This window comes from Erpetoichthys calabaricus, chromosome 17 (assembly GCF_900747795.2).
Source record: "Erpetoichthys calabaricus chromosome 17, fErpCal1.3, whole genome shotgun sequence".
NCBI classification, from domain to species: Eukaryota; Metazoa; Chordata; class Cladistia; order Polypteriformes; family Polypteridae; genus Erpetoichthys; species Erpetoichthys calabaricus.
Genome location: NC_041410.2, coordinates 58,181,601 through 58,205,607, shown reverse-complemented (window position 1 = coordinate 58,205,607; position 24,007 = coordinate 58,181,601). Strand labels below are relative to the sequence as shown.

Genomic DNA, 24,007 nt, shown 5'->3' with positions numbered 1-24,007 from the left:
GTTGTGTTAAAAGGGGCATTTGGTCTAATGAGACCGCTGTTCCAAATATCTCCGTAATCTGGGTGAAGTCCATGTGTATTGGTGAGTGTACAATGTTCTAGCTGTAATAACCAATTGTTATATTCGGGATCTGGAAATCGCATGTTTTGTACCAAGTGTATCTTTAGAAAGCAAAGCCAATTGTTCGCGTAACATTTTTTGTTCCGCGGTTTTAGAAGCGCGGCGAGGTGAATTTTTTTGTTTGATGCGGGTTCGTGTTTGTGGTCCCGTTACTCGAGCCGTCTAGTTTTGTATCCGTGATCGTGAATTGATGACTTGTTTGATCTTTATCGTTAGGAATATGGATAAGTAATAAGTAGGATCGAACTCACTGTTAATATGCGGACTGTTCGTTTCTTCGTATTATCACCAATCAGGTCTCGCGCCTGTATATGTATTGTAGTTCGGTCTCGTGTTGTTTATATGACGTCATCGCGTATTTTAAGGTGGACTGAATAATAGCTGAGCGCATGGCATGTGGAGTAATAGGTAAGCACTGTCTAAAATCTACTCCTAATAAAAGTACCTTTACTCCAAAGGGAATATTATTATTCATCAACGCAATGCCAATTGTCCGCGTATTTTAAGGTGGACTGAACAATAGCTGAGCACATTGTAAGTGGAGTAATAGTTAAGCACTGTCTAAAATCTCCTCCTAATAAAAGTACCTTTCCCGCAAAGGGAATATTATTATTCATCAATGTTTGTAGAAGTTTATCAATGGTGTTGAGTAAGTGACTGGATGCCATTGTACATTCATCTATAATTAATAGTGTGGCAAGACGGATGTCACGTGCATTGTTCCTGTGCATTGTCATAGTGGATACCAATGTTTCTGTGATTGGGACCGGTATTTGGAATAAGGAGTGACATGTGTTTTTGGAGCCGAGACATTTTTTCTTCCGCGGTTTCAGAAGCGCTTTGTAGGTGCCGACGTGATTTGTGCATATTTGCGTTCTTGATTTGTTTCAGGGTGCACTGTTCCAATGCAATGTAATATTTGTCCACATACGCGAAAGCAGTATGGGTCATTGCCTTTTGGTGACCTGATATTTACTCCGGTAGATGCAAAATCAAATGAACTATTGTAGGATGTAATGCAGATGCGCCGCCGTGTATTTTGTTGTTTCATGCGGGTTCGTGTGTTTGGTCCCGTTATCCGAGCCGAATCGTTTTGTACCCGCGAGCGTGTATTCATGACTTGTTTGTTCCTCAGCATGCGAAATATGGATAAGTAATAAGGAGGATCGCACTCACTGTTAATATGGAGCCTTTTCTGCAGTTGAACGGTTAATAGTGCTTTATTGTAAGGAGATCCACCTATGCTGCCTAGTGTGAAGGTGTTGAGATGACGTATGTTTAATATGGACGGTTCCTTTAGAAATGGGGCTTTGGGTGTCACTTCTTATTGATGTTAGTGTGTTTGTGGGTCTGATTCGTCGCTGTTGTGAACGTTTCGTGTGCCATGTCTCGTCTCTAATGGGCCTGGCGTGGCGGTCACGGCTTCTTTTTTTTGGTGCGTTAGGAACTTGTTAAATCCTCCTGTTTGTGTGGGTCCCGTTTTGTGTGAAATGGGATTCGTGCGGCGCTGTGTGCTTTTTCGCCGTCTGAGTGGGGGGGGGGGGGGAGGATTGGTGGGGCGCGAGCGTCTTCTTTCTTTTTGTGTGCCAGGGGCTTGTTGAATCCTCTTCTTTGTGTGTGTCCCGTCCGTTGCTTGTAGGGTGGGTGGGGTGGTTTTGGGTTCTTTTTTTTTGTGTGCCAGGGGCTTGTTGAATCGTCCTCTTTGTGTGTGTCCCGTCCGGTGCCAGTTGGGGGGGGGTTTGGGCTTGCAGGTGGGTGCGAGCGGCTTCTTTTTTTTTGTGTGCTAGTTTCGTGTGCAATGGGTTTCGTGCGGTGCTGTGCGTCGCCTGCATTTGACTCCTTTTTTCTGTGCTGACTCCTTTTTTCTGTGGTCGCAGGGCCTCATTTCTTTGACTCCTTTTTTCTGTGGTCGCAGCCGCCTCTCGCGGTGCCTCATTTCTTGGGGCGCCTGCGCAGTACGTCTTTTTGCGGCTACGGCCCATGGCCGGATGTCCCTGCGTCCATCCGGTTTAGCATTCTCGGTTAGTAATATGGATATTGGTTGGAGTTTGAAACCCCAGTTTAGCTGGTCATCTGTTGGCTCGTTTCATATCTCATTTCTGTTTGGCTGCCATTTGAAGAAGAAAAGAATCAATTGAGAGGACTGAATCCTTAAAAACAGGGCTATTCAAATGAAGGGAAAAGGAGTTAATTAGCAGTGAAAACTGGTCACTGATTAGGAAAAGGGTTAGAATGAAGACCTGCAGCCACTGCGGCCCTCCAGGCCTGGAGTTCGACACCCATGCTCTAGGGAAAATTGTCTTTTCACTTGACCTTTGGGGGTCACAACACAGGGTCAGTCATTGTAACCCTGGAGCAATTAAGACCTTGATCAAGTAGCCAGTGAAGCTGGATCCCTTCTGGCAGTAACAGAATTTGAACTGGCAACCTTCCAGATACTAGCGCAGATCCTGGGCCTTAGAGCCACCACTCTGCCTTAAATAAAGGACTCCTGCAGTTATTTAACACCATGTGGTCTCTTAAGCTCTTGTAATACGCCCAAACCACCCCAGACTACCTGTTGTATGTCTTATTAAGTTATTAACTTTTCCCTATCTGTTTTCCCATCTTTGCTTCCCTTTTATTACTTCCTTACTTTAAAGCTCTATACTTACACCATTTGTATTCCTTCTTATTAGTAAGCCACTATGCTATACCCTCTTAATTGTGTAGCTTTCCTGACTGCTAAGAACTTTTCTGTCAAGTAAAATTTTTTACACCCTACTTCCTTCTTACTAAGAACACATGTTTACTGATAGCAGCCTCTAGTTACAGTATTTACTTATTCACTTGTCTGTTTCTACTGTCATTTGAGCCTGGTCAGTGCCATCTGGCTAGATGCCTTTTTATGTACCGCAAAGCCCCTCTCTTAACCGTATTGAAGTCTGCTGCCTACCTGTACTTAAAACAAATGCTTACTTCCTAATTAATGTTCATATATGTTTCTATTTTCTACTAACACTAGCACAACATTACTTTGAGGGTGACTATGCTTTTATTCTTTGTATGCCTTAACGTCTTTCCTCTGAGGAATCATGTAGAAAAAAATCAACATATCAATTGAAGAACGAAACTTATCCTTTCCTAGGACAAGTTTGATAAAACATCTTTGAGTCAGTAACTAGGCAGGAGGAAACTTGCATCTTTTTAATTTACTCTTCAGCAAATTCTGAAGCTTGCATCACAGTAGTCTGTTACAGAATGATCAGAAAAATAAGGGCAGAGGCCTGTTTCATAACCTACTGAATTTACATCATAATGCTGATTAATGCATATATCTAGTCTGATAGATTTGTTGCCTTGTACCAAAGTAAATTTATCTAATTAAAAGCCTATTCTACTACACTCTTGTTCTTCTCATGTCTCTAAGGCTCAGCTATTGCTCTTGAAAGCTGGGTATTTGTCAACTGTCCAGTCTTGTTGATTACAGGGCATCTGCTGATCTCTTAATCATTTCCTTGTACATTTTGTGTATTACATCAACCATTCTCCTACTATGTTCTTGTTTTTTAGTTACTTAACCATTTCAGTAGCTCTCTTCATTACATTTCTAAAATGAATGCTTGTATATTTCACTGTGTACTGCACACCAAAATATTTAACTATTGTTACTTAAAAATTATTCTCTCACAATTGACAACTTTTTAGGAGCACAATTTGTAGTTTAATTAACTCTTACAGAGCTTTAGCACAATATACTCCGCACTTCTTCAAATTCAGCTTATAAGGATGACGTCAGCATGTCTCACTCTTAAATGTCTGTATTCTTTTGAATTCAAAGCGGTTATTAGTTGGAATAATGGGAATTTTGGGTACAAATTAGAGCTGGTGATTAATCGCTGTCAACACTAGAATCCCTGAAGCCTACAAAAGTAGTTATCATGCTAGACCACCTTAAATTCCCTCACACCTCCGCATCAGCATCTTTTTTTTGCAAATGTGTCAATTCGCACTGGCAACACTCAGCCTGCTCACGCATCCCCCACAGAGGCAGATGAAGTCAGGCACAAAATTCTCAAAGCTGAAGTCACTTTATCTAGGAGTGAGGTGCCTAGAACTGTATAGGGTAAATAATATATCGTTATTTGGAATACATACATGTGTGTTCTGTGTCTACAGCAATCTGTGTAAATGTAGAATAGCAGGAAATTCGAGGCAAGAAATGTTGAACACGTAACTAAAACAAACTTTTTTCATGTTATAGTAGTAATTGACAAAATGTTGACATGAAGTGTGTAATGTGTGAAGACAGAAGTCCAAATATGAAATAAACACTTCTGCAAAGGTAATAATAATAATACATTTTATTTATATAGCACCTTTCCCATGCTCAAGGCACTTACAGAATATAATAAAGAACGGCAGCGTATACAGTATATAGCATTGTATAAACCAGATAAATAAATAAAGAAGATTAAGACCGTGAATTCTGAAAAAAAAAAAAAACAGACAACATAATTGATGGTGTAGCACACATACGTAGGTTACATTAGCATCTTGACAGAGAAGTAAACTGAGAGATGGGTAATAAAGTCAAATAGAGCTAAAAGCCTTCCTAAACAGATGAGTTTTGAGTTGTTTTTTAAAACAATTCAAGGAGTCAGCTGACCTGATTAATTTCGGTAGGTCATTCCAGAGTCTGGGCGCTATACAGCTGAAGACCCTGTCACCCATGGAGTGTAGATTAGTGTGGGGTACAACAAAAGTGCCAGAATCAGAAACAAGTGTGCTTTTAATAAAACTGAATAAAAAAAATTAAAGTGACAAGAAGATACCAAGAAGACATGATTCACCAGCAACATGTAAGTCTTTGTTTCATGTTATAATAATAATTGATAAAATGTTGACATGAAGTGTATAATTTGTGAAGACTGAAGTCCAAATACTACTTTTGTTACACCTTTTGTGAAAGTGTTTCTTGGACTTCACACATCATACACTTCACGTCAAAATTATGCTATTACTATAACCTATGAAAACATTTTCTGTTTTGGCCATGTTTTCATTTCTTGCCTTGCATTTCCTCCATGATTCTATATTTACACAGCGCATTGCAGACACAGAACACACATGAAATGTATGTATTTCAAATTACTATATTTCATTACCTTACCAACGCATCGCCAGATAAACAGGCTGCGTTCCGCTAATCCACACATTTGCATAACTGAAGTAGGCTATTAGCGCAGTGTTAAAGGGCTACAAGTTTCTTGGCGAAAAAAATTGTAAGCTTCAGAGATTCTAGTGTTAAAGCAATCATATTTACCACATTGTTGCATATCACTTGCATGTAATGACTGATTGAAGTCTGTGATTTATAAACATCACCGTATTCTCAGGTGATGCTCTGCCAAGCCTCTTAATGTCACCATCTTCAGATGTTGCTTATTTCAGGAGCTTGTCCTCTCTCAAGTTTTTTCTTCAATATTTGGAAGGAATGCTCAATTGGATTTAAATTGGGTGACAGACTGCCTTTCAAGAATTTTCCATTTCTTAGCTTTGAAAAACTCCTGTGTTGCCTTAGCAGTATGTTAGTCACCATTATCTTGTTGTAAAAAGAAGCACCATCCAGTGGGTTGTGAGGTGTTTACTGGAACTTGATCAGATTTTCTAAACAGCTCAGAATTTATTGTACAACTGCCATGAGCAGTTCCATCATAAGTCTAGATAAGTCTGCCAGTACATGTGGCAGCCATACATGTCCATGCCATAATACCACCACCTCCATGTTTAACAGATGAGATAGTATGCTTTGGATCTTGGGCAGTTTTTTTTCATCTCTACAGTTTTCTCTTGCAATCACTCTGATGATACAGGTTAATCTTTGTCTTGTCTGTCCACCAGACCCTTTCCAGAATTCTGTAGACTCTTAAGCACTTTACAAAAACTGTAATCTGGCCATCCTGTTTTTGTAGCTAACTAGTGGTTTTTATCTTGCAGTGTTGCCTCTGTATTTCTTTCTGTTCATAAAGTCGTCTTGCACTGGTGTGAACGGGAGAGAGAGTGAGCCCACCAATATGTTATATAATATGACAGATGTTGTATTATATCTTACATACACAGCATAATAGGAATATCTATATTTAGTAAATGAATTGACAGAAATTTATGGGAAAATTGCTAAAAAATCAGATAGAGTGGAAAAGAAATAGAACTGTTTATTTCAGAATTTCTCTTGATGTTATGCTGTAATGAATATAAAAAATACACTACCAGTACATTGCATGGCTTCCACAGATGATATACAGTATGCATGGAAAGATAAATGACTTTGCTTAGCCTTTATTTAAAAACACATCTGAAAGGGGGGGGGTCAGTTAAAAAGAAATTTTATGCTACTGTTAATGATCTTTCATGCAAAAAATTGTACATAACTTTAATCAGTTGCTTAGTTTTATGGGTTTTAAGTGCTACTCCGTAACATTCAGGTCTTGATGTTTAGAAAAACTAATTTTGTAGATTTAGGCAAAGTATCATGTTTTTGTTTGTTTTGTCATGTATTTGTTGTTTTTCTAAAGAAATACTAGTTTGTTGATTTATGACTGTTTTTTGACTTATTTTTGTCTTTGTTCTTTCAAGAATTACAATATTTGTCATCTTCAAATATTTTGTGTCATTGAAATTTAGAAAGTTTTAAACTAAAACATCAGATCATTGTGCTTTCTGTTTGGCAGTGGTAATACTGACACAGCTCTGTCCAAAATCTGTTACAGATATGGTATGCGTTTCATTGCCAAGGTTCTTAAAGATACACTACATGAGAAGTTCCCTGATGCCACAGAGGATGAGTTGTTAAAGGTATTCAAGTCATCTTGACAATCTCCTGTATTGACTATTAAGGTGTTTTCTTCAAGGATAAAATATTAAACAAGTTTGCTGAAGTTTTCTGCTGTCCAGCTTTAAAATCTATAATGCCTTGTGACAAAAATAACTGGATAGAATTGTAAAATGTGTAAGAGTTAGCATAATTTCATGAGTATGTAATATAGGAGAGAATTGGGATTTTCATCCCTACTGTGCTTTTAGAACTTAGTTGCATTTAAATTTATTTTCAAATTATTTTAAGGTACTCTTTGCTATTAACTGAAGAATTTCATAATGTCAGCTGATTTATCTCTTTTAGAGTACAAATGTTGAAAGGAATAAAATTGATGTCACTTGACTTGGCTCTTTGCCCTACTTCTCTCTCTTTCGCTTTCTCTTCACCATCTTTCAAAATTTTCTTTCATCTCTTTTTAAATTTTCTTTCTCTTTCCTGCCCTTTCTTCCTTTTCTCTAGCTTTGCTCTCTGCCTTTGCGTGCACTTTAATATGGGAAAGAGTACTGCAGGTCCTCTGTTGAAAAAGGTGAGCAATGAATGTGAATTTTGACATGTCACATCTTTCTGTGCCAGTTTCTGTTATCTGCTTGTAAGATCCTTCCATGCACACAATAACTGATAGATCTTTATTTTTCAATGTGTTCTTGTATACTGTGTTAAGCAACATTTAGATAGTATAAGAGAATATCCCTTTAACTTTTTAATCTGTAGTTTACTAGCTTACTTTACATAACCTCTGAATCGTATTTTACAACTGGCTGATAGCTAATAACAGACTTCATTAGTTGTGTATTTTATAATATTGCTTGTGGTTTCTTGCCATTTACAGATTGTGGGAAATCTGCTTTATTATCGATATATGAACCCTGCTATAGTGGCACCTGATGCTTTTGACATAATAGATCTGTCAGCAGGTGGTCAGCTAACTACTGACCAAAGACGCAATCTGGGTTCAATTGCTAAGATGCTGCAGCATGCTGCATCCAACAAGATGTTTATTGGAGATAATGCTCACCTGGGCACCATTAATGAGTACCTAAGCAACTCCTATCAAAAATTCAGGTACAACAAACTGATTTTCTTATTTTTTTCTGTTTTTATAGTATTTTTCTGCTGTTTTTTTCCCTCAGATTAATCAGGAAAAAGTGTAATGCATCAAAACACCTAATATTTTGAAATATAATTATAATTACATAAGTTATTGCTAATTATATACAAACTGTCAAAATACCATTTGCTTGTTAACAATGTTTCATCACAGATCCAGCATCCTAGATGTGACTGGCATGCTTAGGCTCTTTTGTTGGATTAAGGGAGTTTGATAATGTCCTATTATGTTGCTGTTTCCATGTAATTAGTGTTTGTAATCCCACGCATAAACCTGAATGCTATACAATATAATTAAAACGCAAGATAGCATGGAACATAAAATAAAAAATTGATAATTTGAAATGAAACACCATACTATATTTACACAGAAGCATTTGTAGATACATTTTTTTAATATAAGTAATTTCTTAAACCATGAATTGATGACAGAGTACAGAAGTGTTTGATTTCCAAATTTTAGATACTCGTTTATCCACCAGATAATCTGATTCTACATCACCACACCCCACGCTATCACGGGGAATGTGCAGACTCCACACAGACAATGACTGGGTGTAGGATTTGAACCCTGGATGTTCGATATGAGTGATGGAAGTGCCACCCACTGTGCTACTGTATAGAAACAGAGATTAACGAGGAGGCATTTTTTAAGCATTCATGATCATGAAGCCAACAAGTCAATTTTTGTGAACATTTAAAATAAGAAAAGTAGAAATCACAGGGGGATACAGATGGGTACATTTTAAAAAAGAGTTTGGAATCATTAGTTGAAAATTACTCCTCATGCAACAAAAATAGATTGAAATAAGTTGCCTCTCATTATCTAAGAAATTTGCATCCTAGAGACCTTGAAATCTTAACCTGACATTATTTTGAATGTAATAAGTGAATGGGAATTGAAGAACAATATTAAACTATATTACTTAGTCTTTTGAAAGCATTTTTTATTCTTAATTCATTATCCATGTCGAGTTACCATAACATTACATTGGTGTTCTTGCTTCTGCAGTCTTAGGTAATGTTTTTTTAATCAGCCTGAAATTTAGCTCATAGTTGCTTTTACATTACTTAGTTCTATTTACAACGTAATTGTTGTTAGATTCTAGGTCTGTTTTAAAAGTATATGAAGCTGGTTTGATTATTTTCATCCATTTGTGACACTCGCTAATATATAAATATATATATATATATATATATATATATATGTATTTGCAGTTGGAGATCCACAAAGGGAGAAAAAACGAATCACGTATCATAAAATAGTTTTATTCCTGAGCTTTCAACCCCTGTCAGGGGTCTTCATCAGAGGATAATACTTAGACTTACAAGAATCAAAGGCAATATATAGCAACACATTCAGTGGGGGGTGGGTGGAGGTGACTAAGTCCGTATGATCAAAGGGGGGGGGGGGGTGTATCATTAAATTAAAGTGCATATGTCCTTCTTAAGTTGGCATATGCTGGGTTTATGTCCAAGTGTCTGATATATATATATATATATATATATATATATATATGTATATATATATATATATATATATATATATGTGTGTATATATATATATATAAATATATATATGTATATATATATATATATATATATATATAAATATATATATGTATGTATGTATATATATATATATAAATATATATATGTATATATATATATATATATATATATATATAAATATATATATATATATATATATATATATATATATATATATATATAAATATATATATATATATATATATAAATATATATATATATATATAAATATATATATATATATATATATATATATATAAATATATATATGTATGTATGTATATATATATATATGTATATATATATATATATATATGTATATGTATATATTGTATTGATAGCATAGTTTCCACTGGTCAGATAAACTAATAATTCTCAAAATCATTCTGCATTTTTTTTTTCTGTACGTTTTTTGTTTCAGCAAATTGGCACTATACAGAGCTTTCAGAAAGTATTTAACAAGACTTGACATTTTTGCAAATTTATTAAAAATTTAAAAAATGAAATAATAGGTTGACACAAATGTTCAGACCTTTTCTTCAGTACTTTGTTGAAGCTCTTTTGCCAGCAATTCCAGCCTAGAATCTTCTTGGGTATAACACAACAAACTTCATATACCTAGATTTGGGGATTTTCTGCTGTTCTTCTCTGCAGATCCTCTTAAGCTCTTTCAGGTCTCTCCAGACATTTTAGATTGTTTTAAAGCCTGAGCTGTAACTGGACAACTCAAGACCTTAAGCACTCCTGTGTTTTGTTCTTTGGCTTACTGTCCTGTTGGAAGGTAAACCTTCAGCCCTGTCTGAGGTTCAGAGTGCTCTGGAGTAGGATTCCACTAAGGAATTCTATGTACTTTGCTATTCAGCTTTCCCTGAATCTTGATTAGTCTCCTGCCTCTAAATAACACCCTTAAAGCATGATGCTGTGCCACCACCATGCTTCACGTTTGAAACAATATGGTGCAGGTTATAAGCAGTGTATGATTTTTTCCAGTCATGACTATAAGAGTTGAGGCCAAGCAGTTTAATTTTGGTTTCTTAAATCCAGAGAATCTTGTTTCTTATAGGCGGAGTCCTTTAGGTGTCTTTTAGCAGACTCCCAAATCTGGCCACTCTGCTTTGAAGCCCAAATTGGTAGGGTGTTGTAGTTGTCCTTTTGGTAGTTTCTTTCAACTTTATACAGGTTCTCTTGAGCTCAGTCACCGTGACTGTTGGGTTTTTGGTCACTCCTATTATCAAGATTCTAGGAACAGTTGTGTTTTTTCTAAACTTATACCATTAAAGAATTAGGGAGACCACTGTTTTTATGGGAATCTTCAATGCTGCAGAAATTTTGTTTAGCCATCCCCAGATCTGTGCCTTGGTTTTTGCTCGGATACACATTGCCACCTCTGGGACCCCACACAAGTTGTAGAAATCTCAACAGTGAACAATAGAATGAGATGCACCTGAGACAAATTTCAAGCGGTGTCATACGTGGCAAAGGATCTGAATATTTGTATCAATGTTATATTATTTTTTATTTTTAAGACTTTTAAACAAATTCTTAATCCTATTTTTCCTTAATTAGGGTGTATTAAGTGGTGTTTTATGACAGAATAAGTACATTTATATAATTTGTAGCATAAGGCTACAACACAGCAATCTGAAAAAAGTGAAGGTGTCTGAATACTTTCCAAAGGTACTGCATATTAGGAAAGTAAAGCCCCTTTCAGTTTTTTTTTTTTTTTTATTTAACTTCTCTGATGGTTGATGTTGAGATTTTTCACATTTGAAGTATTGTTTAACCACAAAATAAAGTAAAAAGCACCACACTTGCCAAATAGTGCCTAATGTTTTATACACAATCTCTTCTAATTACAGACGCTTCCTGCTTGCCGCTTGTGATGTTCCACCACTGGAAGACAAGTTCAATGTGGACGAATATTCAGATCTGGTCACCCTTACAAAGCCTGTCATCTATATTACTATTGGAGAAATCATCAACACACATACTGTGAGTAAAACAGCAATCAAAGACTAACACTTGAACCACCACACATTTTTTCAGTACTAAATTTGTCGAAAGCTATGCCAAGTGGCATATGAATCCTTTAATTCTCAAAAATGGCCCATTAGCTTGACCTCCTGATAACGCAGGTCTACTGCCCCATTCCCAAAAACAATAGATTGCCTAATAATAAGATACCGAAAGCTTGATTGTACACAGAAATAAATTTATTGGCACACTGTCATGTTTCCACATTGTTTCTGTGAAAATGTTGGCATATCCTTGCAATTTAAAAAAAAAAAAAAAAAAACATTCACAAGCCGTGCTAATGCTCGTCATAAAAATATTTTAATATTTATTTGTCAAAAGTAATATAATGTATTTCAACCAGCTGGATACATAAAGGAATTATGAACTTTTTTCTTTTTCTGTGTATTTTGAAATTCTAACTATACTTCTTTTATCTACAGTTTATTATAATGTTAAACATCTGTAAATGGCAAATGGTAGGTCAGGTGATTACGTTGCATGCTGAGGTTTTTTTTTTTTTTTTTTTAGTACAATATTTGTGATGACAGATTTAGCAGTTTCTACATACAAAACTGTGGCACTTTACACAGGTTTCCTTTGTTTTATTGCACTACATCTCTAAACCTTTGCACTACTTTGTCCAGCTGGCAGTGAGAGGTACTCTAAGATGCTGTGACATGAGTGTCTTTCTTGTTCAACAGTGTAGCTATCCTAACTGTCATGTTGTTATTGCAAAGCTCCCATGCCAAGTCCATATTAAACTGCTTTCTTTCTTGGCCATATATAGTTCAAATCATATGTGTTGACTGCAGCCAAGTCAACAGGTTATAAAGCGCAGCAACAGGTATACCTGCAGCTCCCTCCTTTCTCTGTATAACACGTTCCCATCTGGTCAAGCATGTCCACACCTACCTAGAAAGTGAAACTTCAAAAATATGAGGGTTTTTGTTGTGGCACTCTGGTTTCTTTTTTCTGTCAGTGTTGATACTGACAATGGGGTACACAGTGCTGAGATTGTAAACACCCTAGCTTGTATGTATTGATAGTGAGATTATTGTGCAGTCATCTAGAGGAGAGAGAGAGAGAGAGACACCAATTCACAGTTGGGTAACATGCAATAGCCTAGGTGATGGCAGGTAGATTGAATTTTTTGAGTTGAAAAGAATATATTATTCAAGTTCATGCCAATTTTCAGTCATGTTTTTGTGGCAATTAATAACAATTAAGGTAGAATAACTTTCATCCCCTGCTGCAGAATGCAGAGACCCAGATTAACACAAATAGAATATTTACATTAGGGAAGGGGTTCTTAAACTTTTTAATCTGAGGACCCAAATACAAAAATCGATACCATACTGGGTGCCAGGAAGAGGATTATTACTATAATGATGGCAGAGCCATGCGCTATAATGAATTATTATTATTATTACATAAATAAACAATGACCAAATAAACTGTGCATGTTTTTGTTTCCATTCCAGCTTATTTCTCACATGAATGCTACTAAAAGAGAAAAGTTAAAGACAAACATTGTTAATAAAACAATATTATTTAAAATGGGGAATAGATTCCTGACATATATCCATGCCAGTGTAAATGCTTAGTTATAAGCTTTCATAAACTGAAGAAAAATGCATCTGTCTCTATAATGGGTTGTGTGAGGTTATGATGATTTTGAAAGCGTAGTATGAATGGTCACTTACTATAAATTAGTTGACTCAAGGTGCTGCTAGATAAGGAATAAAGCAGTCAAAAAATAAGCAAAAAAAATCCTACATTGATTGCTTTTCACCACCCCTTACCAACCCCCCACCCTTTATTTTTTCTGCTGTTAAAGTTTTACTCGCCTTGCTCTCTTTCTCGTGGGTGGATGTTGATTTGAACTTAGTTTTGTCAAGTTTGACTTGCTTTTATGGAATATTACTTGCTTTTAATAAATTCAGTAAAAATGTTAAAAGAAAAAAAAGCAATCAATGCAGTTTAACTTCTCTTAAATCATTTTTTTGCTTAATCAAAAATAATAAACTCTACCATAAATAGTACATTCTGCAAAATTAGTTCACAAACTGTCCAGCATATCCTGGTTTTCATTTAACATCTCAGCCGATTCACTAAAAAGTTAAGTCACATAACTAAATTATCCTTAATGTATGCATTTTCATGTTTCATATGGGTGATAGCATAGATTTTAATGAAAAAATTGGATGAACAGTCCAGTTTGAAATGTCTAAACTGATGCATTGTGCTGAATGCCAAAGGCTCAACTCTGTAACCTGTCTCAGTGTTTTTATATTTTCAGGTGTTCATACTGTTCTCAATGTTCCAACAAAATGTCCTTCATAATATCAATAGATTTAAATTTATTGAACCACATGTCAAGGAATGTTAAACATAATACCAAGTCTTCCTTGCACCTGAGACAGATTTGGATTCAGTATATACCAAAATAGCAAGCATGTGATAAGACAATGACCAGATGTCCATAGCCACTGAAACTGAAGTTAGCATACAACAGTGCCAAAGCATTACATATACCCCAACCTTAATGACTCACCTGTTATTTATCTTAGACATACCAAACTAACGTCATTGTGCTTTAATATCATAAACTTGTATTTGCCATTCTGTCCTTTCTTTGTCAGTCATCTCAGTTTGAGTTTTTAACAGGTTTTATAAGGTTTTGATGGTATTGTTGGGAATGCTTGTTTTATTTTCATAACACAGAAGCAAAAGCTCATTTCAGCAGCACAGTTTATAGATAGATAGATAGATAGATAGATAGATAGATAGATAGATAGATAGATAGATAGATAGATAGATAGATAGATAGATAGATAGATAGATACTTTATTAATCCCAAGGGGAAATTCACATACTTTTTTTTTGGGTTATAGGATATGTCTTGGATTGCTGTGGTAATAAATAGAGGGTAGTATATCACTTGTCATAGAATTTGCATTTGGACAAACTGGGCTAGGTTTACTATATAATCTTGTGATGACCGATCACATACATGTCCTCAACCTAGTTAGGGTTTGTAAGCCATAGTTTGAGAACCAATGCCTTAGGTTATTCATGATCGTATACAGTATATCACTAAAGCCAAATCTTTAACTTCCTTCTGCAGCTTCTTTTGGACCATCAGGATGCTATTGCACCAGAACACAATGATCCTATTCATGAGTTGCTGGAAGATCTGGGGGAGGTCCCTACCATAGAGTCTCTTATTGGTGAGACGACAAGTTATCTAAGTTTTGATATAAATTATGGTTTAAGTATATAACTAGACAGATGCAGATTTTTTTGCATCTGTATTCACCTTTCCTTATCAAATCCTGGAATGCTTTATAATGTAGTATATAAAATACAGCAAATGCTTCTGAAGAGGCTGTATTACATCAATTTGCCTCCTATAAATATGGCGGGGTATCAGCACTGATATCCCGATTTGATATCGATTTTATCTTGTCTAATGTGCATTGATACATTTGAAGTGGTGGCTTTTTTAGAAATTACTTAGCCATGCTTAGAGAACATTAATATAATGTGACAAATTTCAGTAACACTTTATTTGAAAGACGTGTACATAGTGACTTAATAACATATGCATAAGCATGGAGTAACATTTAAGAAGAAATACTTGATTACTATTGAATAGTTAACATCAGTATTTGGAAGATGTGGAACAAAACATCATTGCTCCTTTTTAAAAAACAAAAAAAATCACAGCACTGCATTCATTCAAAATTCACCATAATTATCTAACACATGTATCGCCACATCAGAGTCCACACATGTTATGGAGGGGAGGTCCTTGTTTTAATATAAAGTATGTGCCATTGCATTGTAAAACATCTGTATCATCTTGCGAATCTTCTTCTTCTTTCGGTTGCTCCCGTTAGGGGTTGCCACAACGGATCATCTTTTTCCATATCTTCCTGTCTTCTGCATTTTGTTCTGTTACACCCATAACCTGCATGTCCTCTCTCACCACATCCATAAACCTCCTCTTAGGCTTTCCTCTTACCTGGCAGCTTTATCCTTAACATCCTTCTCCCAATATACTCAGCATCTCTCCTCTGCACATGTCCAAACCAATGCAATCTCACCTCTCTGACTTTGTCTCCCAACCGTCCTACTTGAGCTGACCCTCTAATGTATTCATTTCTAATCCTAGCCATCCTCGTCACACCTAATGCAAATATTAACATCTTTAACTCTGCTACCTCCAGTTCTGTCTCCTAATACAAAATAATCAAAAATAGCTTCTTAAATAATAAATGTTATTCAATAACCTATTCGTGTGTTACTGTATGAATCTCTATGTAGATTCCTTTCAACTAAACTGTTAGCCAAATTATTTCCCTTATTTGACTTTTAAATTATTCTTAAATTAATCAAAATTAAAGATACAGCAGGAAGACGTGTCTTTCTATAATTGTGCAAGTTACACATATCTTCAGTTGCTCACTTATAGCAGTCATGTTAATCAGTCTCAAATATGTCCTGACAGTCCTCAGAGAAAAAGTAATCATTTTAAAACAAGGATTTTGAGCTGATGGTTGTTGACAGTGGCATTGAATGAACAGAACATAAGAGACAAAGAACTGGCCATCATGACTGGTAACACCACTATCATGGAGCTACTTCAAGTTCACTGCTTTGAGCATATGCTCACTTTTGTATCGCAGGCTTCTCTGAAAAGTCCAACAACTGCCCGCTTGCTTTGCGTGAGGCACTTTGTAGGGTTTTTTTCTTTACAGAAGTAGTAGGATGTTATACAATGTTAGCCATAATAGATGCAGTGAGAAGTTAAAATTACACCTTTTATTGCCTAACTGAACTGATTATAATATGTAAGCTTTTGAGGCAAGTTAGGCTCCTTCTTCAGGCAACTTATTTTTTTTTGGACACGAGGTGACTTAAGTGGAAGCTTGGACTAAATGCCATCTACAGTGACTGAGAAAATGTTTCTGGGTGACATCGGGATAAATGATTAGTCAAATTTGTTGTTACAACCATAATTAACGTCTGAGTTGCACAACTTATGTATGGCTTTGCTTTTATCCAGTTGTTCTTTCCCAACGCACCATTTGAATCTGTAGTAAGTCCACACAGTGTCTAAGACACTGATTTCAGTTAAAGAGGACACACCATTTTATGTGAAGTAGTAAAGTGCTTTTTCCATAGAAAGCCTTAACATGCGCATTAGTGCCTAAAACTGGATCGGATGCCAAAAACGAAGGTAAGCAAATATCTATATATAGTAATTGATCAGGGTAGAGATCAGTCTTGAGACTTCAAGAATCGATCTAGATTTTTACCCAGGCCTACCTGTAAGACAGTGATATCATCTGACCTTGTATTTTGAAATGTGAGCTATGACTCTGCTAAAGTTTTCCATTTTTCCGTAGGTGAAGGCACATTGCCACCTGGGGATCCCAATAAGGAGATAATGTCAAAAACTGAGGTGTCATTAACACTGACCAACAAGTTTGATGTGCCAGGAAATGAGAATGCAGAGATGGATGCTAGGACTTTAATGGTCAAGTATGTCTTCCATTTCACAATACTGTAGGAACTGTTGCTTTCTGCATTTTATACAGTATATACACTGCAAGATGCAAGCAATTAGTTAGCCACAAGGGAAAATGTCTTTATCCCAAACAATATGGAGTGCACTGTGTGTGTGTGTGTCAGTGATATTTCAGTTCTGATATTAATTGAAGTTTTATGTTTATTTATTTCTGTGTTTAAAATCTTAGTTTTTATTTTATTTAGTTCTGGCTTTTTTACATAATATTAGTACAATTTTAGTTTTGTTTTTTGTTGTAAGACCACAAATGCTGGCCTACACACATTTCAATGCAAGTTATGTTTCAGTCAACAAAATACACTCATAGTTCATAATGCCTTTAAACACAGCTTGACAATCAATGATAAAACAGATTAAGTGGCCTAATGAGTTTAGTCGGTAAGATTGAAAGTTTCAACCCAAGAAACCAGTCAGTGCAAGCACGTTGCTGTTAAGCTTTAAACAAGCACGCATTTCGAGAGATTTGTTCATGTTGCAACGACGTCCATTGCACAGATAGCCACACGGTGAAAATATTCGCTTGATGAGCGCCTGTAATGCAGGTGCACAGACAAAGTCCTCGGCCACTGGCACCAGCAGACGGTATGTTGACAATTTCTGCTGCCAGTTCTGAAGCAGTGACGTGTGGTGAGGTTCTTGGCTGGTGAGGCACTGACTCCTTCACAGTAAGATTTACAAAGATATGATCCCAAAACAGTAGCTTATTCACCATTCAATTGGCAAAATGCACAATGACTACTGGTTATGATTCATATCACATCAGCATTCTTTACACACACATAGGTAATGTACATATTGGGCTAAGAAAGAACGCTAAATTTATAGTGGCGAGAGAGAACGCATTTGCTCTGCACCCTTCATATGTTTTAAATTTGCCGTTGCAATTTCACAATTCATACTCATTCAATACAAATGAAAGTATAGAGTGGTGTACAAAAAAAATGAATTTCAATTTTGACCTTAGTTGAAATATTTAGTTGTTTTTAAAAGCTTTTAATTCTGATGCTTTAATCAATTTTACTACAGACAATTCAACAAAAGGATAACAAGAAAAACAAAAGAATATTTTATTTAAGGTCAAAATGTAGTTTTTAAATATTGGATTGTTTTTTTCTTAGTCTGATCCCATTTATAAATTTGAAAAACATTTATGGTCTTACCTTTATTTGTAAATGAAGTTCATACGCCTATCCTTCTCCATGAAAATCTCTGTCACTTTCTTGTAAAAGTCCTCCTTATTTTACTTTAGTTTTAAAAGTCTTAATTATCCATTTTGGCAGTCAGTTGGAACAAGAAATAAAAATAAACGGACCGCTGCAGTGCACTTGACTTTCTGATATTGCTAACTTACTGGCGCCTCTGCGTAGAAGAACAGCAGCAATGAGCATCTGTTGGGCTCACATGTGCCCCCTTCAGGTCAGCATGGTACTTACTGTCTGCCTCACCTTGTGCCTTTTCACTGCGGTTTTATGTCCGATCAGCAAGACTACATATGTCACACACATTCAGATTGAATTTAAGATATTAGCCAGACTGTGGAAATTCAGGGTGTAAAATAAAAGCGTGTGCAAACATTATATTGGCAACATACAGAGAGACCGCAACAGGCACGCACCAATTGCATGCATCAACACAGTGTGTGAGGGATAGTACAGTCCGAGGGATAGTACAGTCCGAGGGGAGGCTTGTCCCGTCACTCCCGCACCTCAAGTTTCTCCCTTATATTTGATCAGGAAATGCACAAATTCAGAGATTTAGGACTATAAAAATGATCAAAATTATTGGAATCATACAGAAAACAAATTTATAGCACAGACCAGTGGACACATATATTTTATGTTATTATTAGTTGTTTTTTTTTTTTTTACTTTTCATGATGACAGGTGAAACCGCATGTCCCTGTATGAAGTGCAGTTATGGTGCCAGAGAGTCACCGGACTTCCACTAAATACTGATCAGCTGGTCCTGCACTGAAACTCCAAGACTCTTTTCTTCTTCTTCTCACACGCTACATTTGTTTTCATAATCATCTGCACTGTAATTATAGTATTTCCAAACGTTACTTTCTCACTTTCTACCTGCAAACATCTGTGCAAAACTCACCGTTGTCAACCACACGTGCTTACTGCTTCAACCCAACGAGCCAAATGTGCTCGACAAACAAACAACAGTCCTTTATGGAAGTTGTGCCACGTGACTATATAGTAATCCCAAGTTACAAGATCACCGCATAGTGAAGAGCGCAACGTAACTGGAGGCTCAGGGTGACCTACAAACAACTCCTCTGCGCAATTGAACCAGACTGAACGAAAATGCAATTGCTGTTTTTTTTGTTTTGTTTTTACTCAGTTTTCCTTCTCGTTTAAGTTCGTTCACATATCACTAATTTTTATTTAGTTGTAGTTTCTTTGTTTGCGTTAATTTCATTTCTCGTTTTATAAAACGAGAAACAATATTTTTAGTTCTAGTTTTCGTTATGAAAATATTGTGTGTGTATATATGTATGTATATATTTTATTTGTTTGCTTTAAACTTTTTTTTTGTTTTTGTGGGTTTTGCTTCTCTTTGATTTATTTACACAGTACCAAAACAAGCAGTTAGAACTACAATGGGAAAATCTGCTTATGTTGGCATTAAATCTTTGTATTATTTCTTGCTCAAATAAAAGAGAAAATGGTTAAGCAGGTGATCTTTCTTTTAACTCTTTAACTTAGCCTTCCACTCTGATAGATTCTCCTAAAATCCTTCTTTCTGCAGTACCAAGCGGCTCATTGTAGATGTAATTCGGTTCCAGCCTGGTGACACCTTAACCGAGATCCTAGAAACGGCTGCTACTGATGATCAGGTAATGTTTGTCTATATTTAAGAATTATTTTTGAGGAATCGCAACATTTTACCCCAGACATTCCTCATCTGAAGAAGAGGTTGGTTTTGTGAGGTGACGTTTATTTAAAAAATGGTGTTCAGAGACAGGGTAAAGTGAATAATCTGTGGTAAATACTAGTAATAATAAAATAAACTTTTTAAAAAAAGCGCAGTTTTAAATAGTCTTAAAATATTTTATGGAACAAGTATATCAACAACTAATCAAAAATATTATTGATTAATAATTTGTAATCAATTGTTGTTGTAATAACCTTTTTAATAACTTCTGATTCATTTAATTTTTATTTATACAGCTGATTTTTATTTTAATGTTTTACATTTTTTTCAACTTACCACTCTACAAATGATGCTTAGATGAGCCCAGGGAAGAGAAAAAAAAACTCATTGATACAAAATTTTTGGGAAACTATTTCAAGACAAGACTAATTTTTTATATATCAAGTGCATTTCTTACAGTTTATGGTTATAGTCAGTGCAGACTAAAGACATACAGTACAAGTTTGTTGATCACTATTATAACTTTTTTTTTTTTTTTTTGAAAAAAATATACTTTATTTACATATATGATATACATAAAACATAATCCAGTACAATTACAATATATAACTGTTTACAAATTCAAATAGAAACGACTGTATTCAGCTATAGTCTGATACAGTCCTACACTACTCCATTACTACTACACCTTATTTACATATACATTGCTCAAATATATGAACAAAAGAAAAACAAAAAAAAAAAAATCTTTTACAATCTTACAATCCATGATAACATTTGGTTTACAAATTGGATCACAGTTAACATTACATTCAATATACTGTTCCACATTGTATTACTTTTTACAAGTTATTGCAGTCTTGACGTGGTCCCTGTCCTCGAAGGCTTGTCCTCAAAGACGGGGCTTTGCCAATGGCTGCAGTAAAATAAAAGTCACATTAATACACCTCTTGGAGGGAGAGGTGCCTTTGCATATCCTCAGTTCTTCAAGGAGTCCAGGATAGAATAGTCTCTGAGGAGGCTGCGGATGTATCTGCAGCAGTCCTGGATTGTCATCCTTTCCCTCCTGAGGACGAGGCGGTTCCTGGCGACCCATAGAGCGTCCTTCACGCAGCACATGAGACGCCATGCCTCCTCGGTGGCTTCCAGCGAGTGGGTACCCGGGAAAAGTCCATAGAGCACCGAATGGTGCGAAAGATTGTCTCTGGGTACCGACTTTTCCAATTCCTCTTCTAGGGCGTCAAGGAGTGACTGTGCCACTGGGCATTCCCAGAAGAGGTGCAGTGCATCTTCTTCCCGCACGATGCACCATGGACAATGTCTGTACCTGCACAGATTCCTGGCGTGCATGAACGAGCGGAGAGGCAGTCCCCCCCGCACGGCCATCCACGCCAGGTCCCTGTGCTTGTTTGTTAGTTCCTTGGAGGCTATGTTCTCCCGGACCACCGTGGCTGTTGCGGATGGTAGGGTTCCGATAGTCTCCGTCGTGTCTTTGGCTCTGATGAGCTTGTAGATGGTCTTCGGCTTCCACAGGTCCGGCTTGACTCCCTGAAGTCCGTGTTCCCTTACGAAGCGGACGACATCCGTGTAGAACCGTGGTGTGTCCCAGTTGTAAGGGTAGGAGCTGTCCCACTTGTCCCAGCCGAGCCTCTTCCAGACTGGCAGGAGGAAGAAGCGGGACATGGAGTTTCCGGACGATCCGCTGCTGTACTCCGTCAGTGTCCTGCGGATGCAGTTGCAGGCAAAGAAGGCCCTGAGCAGGGTGGGGATGTCGGGGATGCCTTTCCCACCCTTTTGGGGTTCCTTGTACATGACTGCCCGCTTGACTCTGTCCATCTTGGAGCCCCAGATGAAGTGGAAGACTGCTCTGGTGATGGCTCTGCAGACAGTGGCGAGGGGTGGCCACACCTGGGCCAGGTACTGCAGGACAGGGAGGATCTCGTTCCGCAGCACCAGCGCTTTGCCTTCCAAGGTGAGGTCCCTGAGGCTCCACAGCCCGATCTTCTGCCTGACTTTGGCCAGTCTCTCGTCCCACGTCTTCAGGGCCGCTCCGCCGAGCCAGCTGCCCAGGATCTTGATGGAGTCCCGTCTGATGGTGAAGGGGAGGGGGGCGGAGGGCGTCAGGTGCCATTCCCCAAGGAGCATCGCCTCTGACTTCCCGCAGTTGACCTTAGCCCCTGAAGCTCGTCCGAAGTCTTCGCAGATCTCCGCCAGCGCCGTCATCGATGTCTGGTCCGCGCAGATCACGGTGACGTCGTCCATGTAGAGGGAGCATCTGATCTCTCGCCTGTCCGGTCCCGATGAGGTGATCCCTCTGATCTCTGGTCTTCCTCTGATTCGTTCCGCCAGGAGCTCTATACAACAGACAAAGAGAAGAGGGGAGAGAGGGCAGCCTTGTCTGACCCCGGACAGGACCGGGAAGGGGTCCGTTTTCCAGCCGTTCACCAGCACCGTGCTGGAGATGTCTCGGTACATCAGCCTGATGTACGAACAGAACGTGTCACCCATTCCGAGACCTCGCAGAGCCCCGATCATGAACTCGTGAGACACCCGGTCGAAGGCTTTTTCTTGATCAAGGCCGCGGTGATGCGGCGTTCCTTCACGTAGTGCACCGAGTCCCTGATCATGGCTAAGCTGTCGGCGATCCTGTGTCCGGGGATGCCGCAGGTCTGGTCTGGGTGGACGACCTGTCCGATCACCTTTTTTAGCCGGTTGGCTATCACCTGGGCCAGGATCTTGTAGTGCACTTTCAGGAGGGTGATGGGGCGCCAATTCCTCAGCTCGCATCTCTCTCCCTTCTGTTTGTACAGGATCGTGATCATTCCTTCTCTCAATGACGGGGGCATCCTGCCCTCTGCCAGCATCTCCCGGTAGAGCTCCAGCAGGTCCGGGCCGATGAGGTCCCACAGCGCGACGTACAGTTTGGCCGGTAGTCCATCAAAGCCCGGGGTCCTGCCGGCCCTGAAGGATTTGGCGGCAGAGTGCAGCTCCCCCGGCGTCAAGGGTGCGTTCAGGGCAGACTCACCTGCGGGATCCAAGGTTTTGTTAATACCTGCTAGGAACCGGTCGGTCGCGTCTGCTTCGGTCGTCTTTGGGGAGTAGAGGCTGCTGTAGTAGTCCCGGACCACTCCCATCACTGCCTCCTTCCCCGTTTTGACGACCCCTCCCTCGTCTCGTAGTTCTCTCAGGAGCGTGTGGCCGGAGTGGAGTTTCCTAAAGAAAAAGGAGTTACACTTCTCACCCTTCTCCACGTTCCTGAAGCGCTTCTGCACCGTTGTGAGGGAACCCACCCAGATCAAGGACGGGAATGGCTTCTGGACGGGCAAGTGGGCTGTCATCGTCAAACTATGGAAGGACAACACCTCACCAAACGGCCTCCAACACCTACCGCAGAGCTTCTCCTTGGGGAACTCGGCCGCAATCCTGCACTACCCGGACCAGCCAAAATCCTGCAGGAGATGCGGAGCGATGGGTCATGTGCTGAAGGACTGCAAGGAGGCCGCCTGCAAGAACTGCCGTGTGACTGGCCACGAGACTAAAGACTGTCCCAGGAAAAAGACCTGCAACCTCTGCGGACAGACCAGCCACATGTACAAAGACTGCCCTCAGAGACAGAAGTCTTACGCCGCTGTCGCCTCGAACAGTCTGCACACAGGAGGACCGAAGACCAACCTGCCGGCCGAAAGGAAGCAGAAGCTGAAGTGTCCCCCCCCACCCCCCCCCCCCCCCCCCCCGCAGCATCGGGTGCGGCACAGGTAAAAGAAAAAAAGGACAAAGGAGGAAAGACAAAGAACTCCACCCCTCCCTCCTCGACCCTTCCTTCTCCCACCACTGAGGCAGCTCTCCCCTCCCCCGCTGCTTCAGAGCCCTCACCT

At 38.4% G+C, this 24,007-nt stretch overlaps 1 protein-coding gene across 1 annotated transcript in view; it reads left to right on the top strand.

Annotated features, from left to right (window-relative positions):
* iqgap1 (IQ motif containing GTPase activating protein 1) overlaps positions 1-24,007 on the top strand; it is a 303,190-nt gene that overhangs the window by 247,436 nt on the left and 31,747 nt on the right. Inside the window, exons 28-33 of the mRNA XM_051920214.1 lie at positions 6,873-6,957; positions 7,809-8,041; positions 11,497-11,629; positions 14,781-14,883; positions 17,068-17,203; positions 20,007-20,094. Of these exons, the coding sequence (XP_051776174.1) occupies positions 6,873-6,957; positions 7,809-8,041; positions 11,497-11,629; positions 14,781-14,883; positions 17,068-17,203; positions 20,007-20,094 (778 nt within the window). The remainder of the gene's footprint in view (positions 1-6,872; positions 6,958-7,808; positions 8,042-11,496; positions 11,630-14,780; positions 14,884-17,067; positions 17,204-20,006; positions 20,095-24,007) is intronic.